Below are 9,825 nucleotides of genomic sequence, written 5' to 3' on the forward strand. Positions count from 1 at the left end.
AGATACATAAGATTACGTATTGTATGATTCCATTTACTATAGAAAATGTCTGGAAAAGGCAGAACTATTAAGATAGGAAGCAGATGGCTGCTGGCCAAGGGTGGGAGAGGGGAGTGGGGATTCATTGCACGCAGCCGTGAAGAATGTTGCGGAGCGATGGGGGTGTCTCAGAACTGGACTGTGGTGGTGCTCGCACAAGCCTCAGAGTTTCCCAGAGCTCAGCGAGCTGTACACTTAAAGTGAATGAATGAACAGTATGTAAAGTAGGTGTTCACAAAGCTAGGGAACATTTAAAGATGTGTTCACAGTCTGTCTTTTTAAACAGGACCATTTAGTCCATTTACTGTTTTGTAATTATAGATATATTTGGATTTTTTCCTATAATTTTATATATGTTCTGCCTCTTCTATATTTCTTTCCCCCTCCATTCTTGCTTCCTATGGGTTATTTTTTCCTAATTGCATATTTATCTCTATTAACCTAGAAGTAATGTATCCTACTGTTTTTTTGTAATGGTTACCCTAGAAATATCAACATGTATACTTTCTTTTTTTTAAAGGTTTTATTTATTTATTTGTAGAGAGGGAAGGGAGGGAGAGAGAGAGAGAGAAACATCAATGTGCGGTTGCTGGGGGTTATGGCCTGCAACCCAGGCATGTACCCTGGCTGGGAATCGAACCTGCGACACTTTGGTTCACAGCCCGTGTTAACATGTATGCTTTCAAATCAAAGTTTGGAGTTAATAGTTTTGCCCTTTTCTTGGACAACACAGAAATTTAGACCATACTAACTAAAATAACTTTGCTAATGTTGTAATTTTTAAGCCAATAAGATATTTTATTATTTTTTAGTCCATTTTTATTTAACCGTAGACACGTACAGTTTTTTTATTGCCAGTCTTTATTATATCTCAGACTCTTTGTTCATTATCGTTCCTCAAACATGTTTTCTCTAATGAAAGGTGACGTGTTGTCATTAGGAGCCTGTCTCCCGGAGCCAAACTGCTCTGTTTTTCAGACTGCTCTTTACGTCTGTCTGCTTCACAAATAGAGGGACTAAGGCAGAAGGTACTTGGAAGCATGCCCCAGATGGCATCTAGGACATAGCAGAGGCAGGATTTGAACCTCCTAAGCCCTAATCTCTGAGCCCAGCAGCAGTCCCTCCACTGTGCAGGGCTTCTGATAAGCCATGATCTGAGAGAGCCGTTGGGGGCACAGCAGACCTGGGGCCCCTTCTCCACTGTCAGCAAATACACGTACAGGTTCAACTTCCTCCGCGGCTTGAGGTTCCTGAAGTTCATAAAAGTCCTCCAAAATGATTAACTATATTAGAAAATCACAGGTGATTTGAAATTCAGCTTTATGAATGGTCAACTAAAATCACTTGCTCTGTGTTTCTTGCATATGTTACCTTGCTCTAGGCACTTGGAACAGTCTTGCACTTTTACAGGGCAAGCGTCTTTCTCCATGTACCTCCAGCTGCATGTCTGCACTCTCTCCATCACGCTGCGTTCTCTTCTTGGCTGACCGCGAACAGATCATTGAATTTCCCCCAATATAAAGTCACTTAGATAATGGTAAACCTCAGGGAGACTGTGTTATGAAAGTGTTAAGTGCTCGATAGGCTGGGAAGCCATCTCTGATGGGGAGGGTTCTTTCAGAAGTGTGGTTAACACAGAACAGTCCTCGAGATCTTCCAGGTTGTCCACTACCTCTATAAGTCTTTCTACTGTATCACAGGACAGTGCCCTGGCGGCATTGGCTCTGAACTTGGCCTGTAGGTCCTTCTGGCTCAGTGGCTTCCGCCAGTGACCATAGAAGGTATCACAGCGCTCCGTGAAGGTGGCTCCATCCTTGAGGGTAACACTTATCTCACAGTATAATGTGTTGAAGTTTGGCAGGTTGTCGTGAGGGTGCTCCAGCTCCACCTTACGAAGCAACTCTCTCACCTGTGGCCTGTGGATCTGGCATCTGTGGAATGATGGGACAGTGATGCTGCCATCAAGCAGCATGGCACAGGCCATGTACTGGAAGGAGTGACGGGCTTCGTGCTCCGAGTCTGGGAAAGGCCGGTTTACATACTGGACATCTGGAATTCTGAGCACGATTCTCTCGATGCGGTCAGTGGGAAGCACGGCTCTGTCTGTTACAAGGTGCTTTCTCACGGATGCAGCTGCGTCTGCCACCCAGTGGGTGGCTAAGTGTGAAGGGAAGCTCTTGAAAGCCACATCCTGCCGGTCCAGGAGCCAAGGGTAAGAATCTAGGTTTGGAAGGACTTTGGGGGAATAGTTGGCATAGAAGGCCCCGAATCCAGTCTGCATGTCCAAGACCTGCTTGTTTCCTTGGAGACCCAGCATTGCCAGGAACACAGCTTCGATCCCATGCCTGGCAGCATTGGCCATGTGAAGAGGCTTGGTCTGAGTGGCAGCATTTGCCATGGGCGCCCCGGCGTGAGAAACAGCAATAGCCAAGGCCTCCTGGCACTCTGTCATGCTGAGCCCTAAAATCTTGGATGCGGCAGCAGCACTGCCCAAAGTTCCTACCACTGAAGGGGGGTGGAACCTAAAAAGCAAAAAGCAAAGAGTTGGAGATTTACAATCCTCAACCACCAGGAGGCAGGACAGTGTAGTGATCAGGAGCTTAGATAGTGGACATACTGTGTGCCTGGGTTCAAATCTCAGCTCTTCCACTTACTTGCTGAGTGATCTTGGGGAAACTTCATATCTGTTTTCTCTAACATAAAATAGCGATAATAATAGTATCTATCTTACAGGGTTTTGTGACTTTTGAATGAATTCATATGCTTACAGTAGTGGCTAAGATATAGTAAATTCTTTATAAGTGATACTTTTACAATTATTGGAGAAAGGCAGAAGTGGTCGATTGCCGAAAGTCCATGTACATTAAGGGCCTTGTAAAAACTGTGAAAGTTCACTTGTTATTTAAATTTATGCTTCTCTTAGCAGACTGGACCAAGTGGCAAAATAAATATTGTGTTGAACCACATGATACAGCCAACATTTGACCACTTTTGATCTATGGGTTGAACAGCCAGGTTTAGGATATTCCAAATGTTCTCATTAGTCTGAAGAACACTAATACCTATCAAAGTAGATTGTGCTTTGATGGGATCAGGGATATTCAGGGTACCCACAGAATGACCTGACTCACCCTGGGATGAGAGGCCCCAGTGTATTTCATGGTCCGGATTGGCTTTCTAAACCCAGAGGACACTTTTCATTAGCACTTCTGAAAACACACCTTTGTGTGTATGGTTTGATATGTGGCTGGTGACCTGACTGACCTGCTAGCACGAATGTTACCATCTTCAGCTGAGCTAACCCTTCCGTCAGAAAGCGCTACAGAGGTAGTGATTGACAGATGAGGGGGAATATGTCTGTCTCTCCGTGGGGCAAATATTTTCCGTACCTTTTTGGTATGTCACTGGCTTCCTTGGAGAAATCCAGTAATCGGCCTTGCACCTCAATCCCAACATTGAAAGCAAGCAGTAGGTCAAGGCCAGACAACTTTGGACTTGGAGGTAGGGCTTCTGATAAGGCCGTGAGGACGGGAAGGACAGCTCCAGAAGGGTGGGTAGCAGGATGCCACGTGTCATCAAAATCCATTGAGTGAATCTGTGCAAAAAGACAAAAACAATAACCAAAAACCAAAATGCATTTCCTGGGGTGCAATGGCTTTGGGGTCAGTAAGGGTTTAGTTTAGTAATTACTTTGTCTGAAGTGAGATTTTTAGATCTTGATTCTCTGGAAATAAAAACCTATGAACTGGTTGTGATTCTGGATCACATAGCTGGACACTGGACCTGCTGCCCTCTGCCAAGAGCGGCGAGTGAGCCCCAAGGAGCTTGGGTCTCACTCAGGTGACCAGCTCTCTGCCACGGCCCCTGGAAAGATCTATGGTCACCTTACAAACAGCCGTGCAATTGGGTGGCTGCTCCTCATTCCGCCTTCCTTCCTCCGCCACCCGCCGAACAAGTCACACTAACACTTTAATGCCATTTATTCCATATCAGCCCATATGTTTTTGTACCTTTTATTATGAAATGATCTTAAACTTATGAAGAAGTTACAAGAATTCTTGAACCAAGATTATATACTAAGCTATATTTTAAAATCATTATTTTCTACTATAAGGTTTTATTCCTCTTTATCCCAGCCATTTTCTTTTTCCCTATATGAAATAGTTATCACCAGAAGTTTATCTAAAAATGGGTCTTTGTGTTTATTGGGTACGGCTGGTGCATTTTCCACCGCTTACTGGGCATTTATTCCTGGATGCACCATTGGGCTTGGCTTTCAAATGCTGAGCTAATGTCCCCAAAACCATAAATATATCTCAGAAATCTCAACACATTCATGTCCAAAGTATATCTGTGTACTACCCTTGACACACAGAAAAAAAGCTTCAACATTGTCAGACGAGAAATGCTGATTTTTGGTTCAGAAAATATGATAGATACCATATGGCCATTATTTGTTTCTGAATAAATATTTGTTGAATTAATGAATGAAAGGCTGGTTACTGGATAGAAAGTGGTACCAGCCACAAAAATAAAAAGGAATTGAGAAGGAACTGAGTCTGGATATTGGGTTTTATGTTCTCTGCTTTATGCATTCAGAGTCTGAAGTTGAGATGCCTTAGAGGGGGCTTGTCTGAATCCTATCTTATTTCCTCCACATCACAATCTATTTGGAAAGTAGAAATTCACTTTTAAAACATGAAAATGGAAATTGTTGCATAGGAGAGAAGGCAGGCCCCTTCGCCTCTATAATTTCAGTGATGTTATCAATAAAACATGAAAGTGAGAGTGATTTCGGAGATATTTCTTGACTCCAAAAATTACTACGCTTGTCTAACAGTTGAAAAGACACATAAAGCTCCTTACAGCCACGCCATTGACAAAAGCCGCGTACGTTGGTGGGAGCCTGAAGGCTGGCTGGCCCCAAACAGTGCTGGATACGTTGGAGCTGTAGATCTGGAACAAGAGAGTATCGGTCAGTGACACAGGGGACAGAGTTCAATAGTCCTTATTTGAGCCCTTTGTGTTAGCTAGACCAATGCCTTAACCATCGGATTCATCTCTTCCTTGTAGAACAGCACACACCTTTCTCCCTGGAAGGGAGAGGAGACTCCGAGGCTCAGTCTTAGACCGCGATTTGTAAGTGGTCCAGGGAGTGGGGTCTGAATCGACCCGCATACACTCCTTGTGGGTAAGTGCTGGGGAAGGTGAACTGACTGTCTGTACCCACCACGGCCTTTGGAAAGTGGTGCTGCGTCTGCCACAGACTGTCACCGTGGGCTCAGAGTGCGGGCCCCGCCTTTTCTCCACTCTCGAAGTCTTTGCGTGAATGAATCATCGAGGGTAGGTACTATTCTTTCTAAGACTCTCAGATAAAAGTGCTGCTAGTGCTAACAGCAATAAACTATGAGACCTTACTAGTGTTGGGACCAGTCTTAAAGACAGTGGCTTAGTAAAATACTGGGCGAGTATTAAAACTCAGGTAATGGAGCATAGGAGTAGCATGAAACTATGCATGGTGATGCTTTCACACCAAGCGCCACCCCTGAAGTGAAGAGCAGAGCAGTGGAACACACACACACACACACACACACACACACACACACACATCCTGGGTCCAGTCACGAGCACCCCTAGTGCACACTCGCCTTATCTCTAAAGTAGACACAAGCTTCTTACTTTACTGTATTCGCTGGCTTTGTGAAACACCTCTGTCCCGGTGCCCAGGAACCCGACGCCCAGGGTGTCCAGAATCATCCTCTTGCTCCTCTGAACCACACGATCCGTCAGGTGGCCCGCTGTCAAGCCGTGGATCACTCGGGCGAAGCTTTCTGTGACAGACTGGAAAGGGCAGAGCGTCAGGGCAGCGCCCCACTCCCTTCGTGCCGGTTCCTTCCTGGGCGCGTGAGGGCTCGAGGGGCTTTTCTGTAAAGAGTTTACTCTACCGGAGGGCACACAGTCGATGAAATTGAGTTCAATTTCTAAAGAAACAATGTGTACCGAGCACCTACTCTTGTGAGAAAAAGGAAGTGGACATTCACAACAGCCAGTTTCTGTCCTCAGCCAAGTGCAGACACGGACAAGCAAGGGGATGACGACACCAGAGTGTGGTGGGGGCGACGAGGATGGAGGGAAGCACAGGGAGTGGGGGGGGGACACACTGGGGCAGGGCAGGCGGGTGCGTTCAGGCAGCTGGCAACTGCATTTTAAGCCCATGCCAGGTGTGCGCTACTTGTAAAATCCAGTATCCACTGAATACCCGAAAGTCTCTAGGCAGGTATTTACTGTGAGCTGCACGCAGAGCACAGGGTTCTGTGTTTTCATTAGGGTTTCTCCTTACTTTTGCAATGTGGCTGCTAGGGGAGTTACCAGGAAAAGTACACTTGAGATCCACTACTTGCTCTTTTTGTTGGTGGATACCTGGAGGCACTGAGACCTGAACTGGTTGGGGAGGCCGCCAGGTGAAGGTGCCGGGCATGAGGATAAGGGGTAAAGGCAGAGGCAGAAGTGTGGCCCCAGCCTTGGAAGTGGGAGGCAGGGCAGTGCGTTCGGCAAACTCCAGCTGTGGAGCTGCCTGCAGGGGTCAGAGGCGAGAGCAGGAACGGATTTGCCAGCTAGGGCTGAGTGGTGAATGTTACGTTTTGCTAAGGACTGTGACTTCGGTGGGGAGCCTAGTGCTGTCTGAAGAAAGGTAGGGGTATGATCAGAACTGTGCGCTGGAAAGGTCACTGCAGGCAGTCCCATGGGGAAGGAATCTGGGGTGGGAAGACAAGAGCAGGTAGGAGGCTGCTACAGTAGCTCGGGCTCGGGGTAGGGACACCGCAGTGCCATTTGCCAAGGGAGGAAACACAGGACGAGGGGCAGGTTTTGGGGCAACGGTGACGGACTCCAAACTTGTTGAATGTGAAGTGCGTGTGGCCATTCTGGTGGAGAAGACCATTCTGCTTCGAACCCACAAATCAGATGATGAAAACCTGCAGGACTATCTGCACTTCATAAGCAACACAGTACTGTGCAACCCCTCTAAATATCAGGTTCTTCAGTGCATAGACAATGATTTTACTTCCTACACATCTTAAAAGAGAACACCTATTAGGTACAGTTAAAAACATCGACTCTGTAATGGTGTCAACAATAAAGAAAAAAATTTTTAATTAAAAAAGAAAACATTTAGTTTTCCAATTTGGTTTTACAATTATTTGGAGAAATAAAATAATTTATATTTGCCTGAAAAACAAAAAGCAAAATGACATACACTCTTAGGCTGTGTTTTACTACATGCCTAGCACTTAGGACCACTTAGCCCATGTCAGGTCTCGTCCCTTCCCTGCGCTGGTTATCGCATCATTGCACAACCCACTGTGTCTTTCTGAGAGTCGCATGCCTCGCTTTCCGGTGTTCGCTGCAGGGGGAGGGGTTGTTGGGTGAGGGGATCCCAGTAACTGGGATGCTCTGACACTGAGTTCAGGGCTCAGGCAGAGACCCAGACCCACAGCCCGTGCCCAGCTGAAAGTCCTTCAGCCTGCCCCTGCCTGGTCCCGCATCTTCGGTCTCCCGATGATCAAGCCAGGAAAGCCCTGCTCCTTTCAGAAGATGGGCCACTTTTTAGGGCTCTAAAGCTTTGTCATAAAGGTGAATGGGATGCACTGTCCCTCCCAGGAGCACTATGCCCTCCCCCAACCCCTTCTTCCCTCTCAGGCATGCACCTCCTCAATGCTAAGGGGCCTCATGAGATTCGCACCCAGGGAAGCAATGGGCAGCACCTTACCCCCTGATCCGGACTTCCTCCTTCTTCTGTGACTTCCCAGTGAGCTGGCAGCAGCCCCACCTTGGCTCACTTCTTCCCTATAACATTTCTAGGGAGCCAGAGAGGGAGCCCCGCCAGTCTCTCCTGTTGCTCCTTCTGTGCTAAGCCTTTGTCTCACTGTCCCCACCCCTAATAAACATACTCTCAAAATCACCCGGACTCGTTGTGAAATCCTTCCTGCACAAAGTGGGGAACACAGATGCTGCCTGCCGGCCCGAGGCAGAGCCGCTCCAGGCCCACTGCTATCCGGTGACAGTAATACATCAGGGACACAGCATACTTCTTTCAGAACCACTACGCACACACAGGCTCACACACACAAACAAAGGTGAGTGAGTCAGGAGTGGGAGGAAGCTGGGTGAAGGTTGCTAGGAGAGAGAAAGGCTGCTGGCACAGACATTTCTGATTAAAACGGAGAATAACAATAACTTTGATTTTCATGCTGCTAAAAATCTGGATAAACATCCTTAGGGGCGGGAGGAGGAAAGGATGAAAGAGAGCTTATTCAATGATTGCCAAGTAAAACAGCTTCCAGTACTGGCTGGATCCCTTGTTGCAAGCAAAACTGCCTCTTTTCAACCTCTCACCCCACAGGCAGGGGCAGTTAGAGACGGGCCATTCATCTGTCTCTTCAGGGTCAGACCTGAGCTGGGAGTGCCTAATGCCCAGACGTGTAGTGCCGGGGGGCAGGTGTCGGTGGGGGCCGGAAGGCGATTGCGGTGTTCATGCACTTGATCTCATCGTGCCAGCAACTTGTGAAAGTCCAGCTGTCATGAAAGTATGGGGAAGTATGGGGATACCCTGACAATCACCCCTGTGTGGCAAAGAGCAGACACCCTCTTCCTGGGCCCTGGGGAAGGGAACGTGAGGCAACAGAAGCGAAGCTGCTCGGCTGTCTGCACACTTGCGCCCATCCATTTCTAAAGTACCATTTGGTCTTCTTGACTTTCTCCTGGTGTCTGCATCCCGTCTTAGTAAAACACTGTGATAATGTATACACTAAGGCAAAATATGCAGTCATTTAATAAATATCTGTGGCACTGTGCTAAGGCCTCTAGAATAGTAAACCAAAATGTTATGCTTCTTGCTGCAGAAAGCTCATCTTCTCTAGGGGACAAAGGACAGCAAACCAGGTTCCAGATGCAACCCAGTAATGCCAAAATCAGCATACACAAAGCAAGGAGATTAACATTCAGTGACTCACTTTCCTAATTTTATACAACAAAATCACGTCTATTATTGGTAAAATACTGATAAAAAAAAAAACAAGATGCAGTTAATTAGATAGCCCAGACACTATGAGAAACAGTAAAATGCCCTTTTGAAGTAGAGGCAGGGAGCTCTTAAAAAGGAGAGGGCAACTGAGGAAATTGAGAAAGGAAGAGGCAAGCTGGAAAATCAGTTCCAATAAAGCCACATGAACTGCAACAATACCTTGAGCTTCATGGTGTGAAGAAGAGGTTTGCTTCAGGAGTGAACCCGAGGAGTGAACTATTTTCTGTGCCATTGCCTTTTATACCCTTCACTTCTCTCACACATATTCTCATTGTTCTAGCCCTAAAATTCCTGCTATTTCAACACTTCCCAGCTAGAACTATTTTGAGGAACCAGAGACGTCAAGAGCTAATGAATGACTTAAGGTCACGCCTGACCATAAAGAACAGTAGTCCTGATGCAGGAAAGGCTCTGTGTAATCAAGAAAATGATTAACTGTGTACTGGCTGTGGGGGGCCAGCGTGCAGCCACTGCTATTACTGACCCTTCGTCCGTCTGAAACTCTTCTGCTTGGTTCAGAACCTCAGGGATGGTCTTTGGACTCTAGTTTGCCACGTTCCCAGGCCTCCAGCTTCCTGACAACAGCAACCTTTTCCATCCTTCACTGGTGTCTCAAACATCGGCCTCCTGGCGGTGAGCAGCTGAACTTGGGTTTCTTGGTAATGTTATGTCAAAATTAGAGAAATATGTATTCCTTTCCTGGG

The 9,825-nt window shown here is 46.7% G+C and overlaps 1 protein-coding gene across 1 annotated transcript; it reads right to left on the minus strand.

Moving 5' to 3' along the window:
• Window positions 1–890: 890 nt before the first annotated feature.
• On the minus strand, window positions 891–9,366 carry ACOD1 (aconitate decarboxylase 1). Its single transcript, XM_028526331.2, has 5 exons — window positions 9,281–9,366; window positions 5,719–5,880; window positions 4,906–4,995; window positions 3,429–3,634; window positions 891–2,561 (listed from the first exon to the last, which is right to left on the minus strand). The coding sequence occupies exons 1-5, from the start codon at window positions 9,290–9,292 to the stop codon at window positions 1,598–1,600; spliced, it is 1,434 nt and encodes a 477-aa protein (XP_028382132.1). The 5' UTR covers window positions 9,293–9,366; the 3' UTR covers window positions 891–1,597.
• Between the last annotated feature and the right edge of the window lie 459 nt (window positions 9,367–9,825).

The sequence above is a fragment of the Phyllostomus discolor genome, chromosome 11 (genome assembly GCF_004126475.2).
Source record: "Phyllostomus discolor isolate MPI-MPIP mPhyDis1 chromosome 11, mPhyDis1.pri.v3, whole genome shotgun sequence".
Classification (NCBI taxonomy): Eukaryota; Metazoa; Chordata; class Mammalia; order Chiroptera; family Phyllostomidae; genus Phyllostomus; species Phyllostomus discolor.

Excerpts from the sequence above, each read along its gene's own strand:
- ACOD1 (XM_028526331.2), bottom strand. Across the intron at positions 4,996-5,718 it reads AAGCCAGCGAATACAGTAAA|ATCTACAGCTCCAACGTATC; the intron begins GTAAGAAGCTTG and ends CTCTTGTTCCAG. Across the intron at positions 2,562-3,428 it reads GCCAGTGACATACCAAAAAG|GTTCCACCCCCCTTCAGTGG; the intron begins GTACGGAAAATA and ends TTTGCTTTTTAG.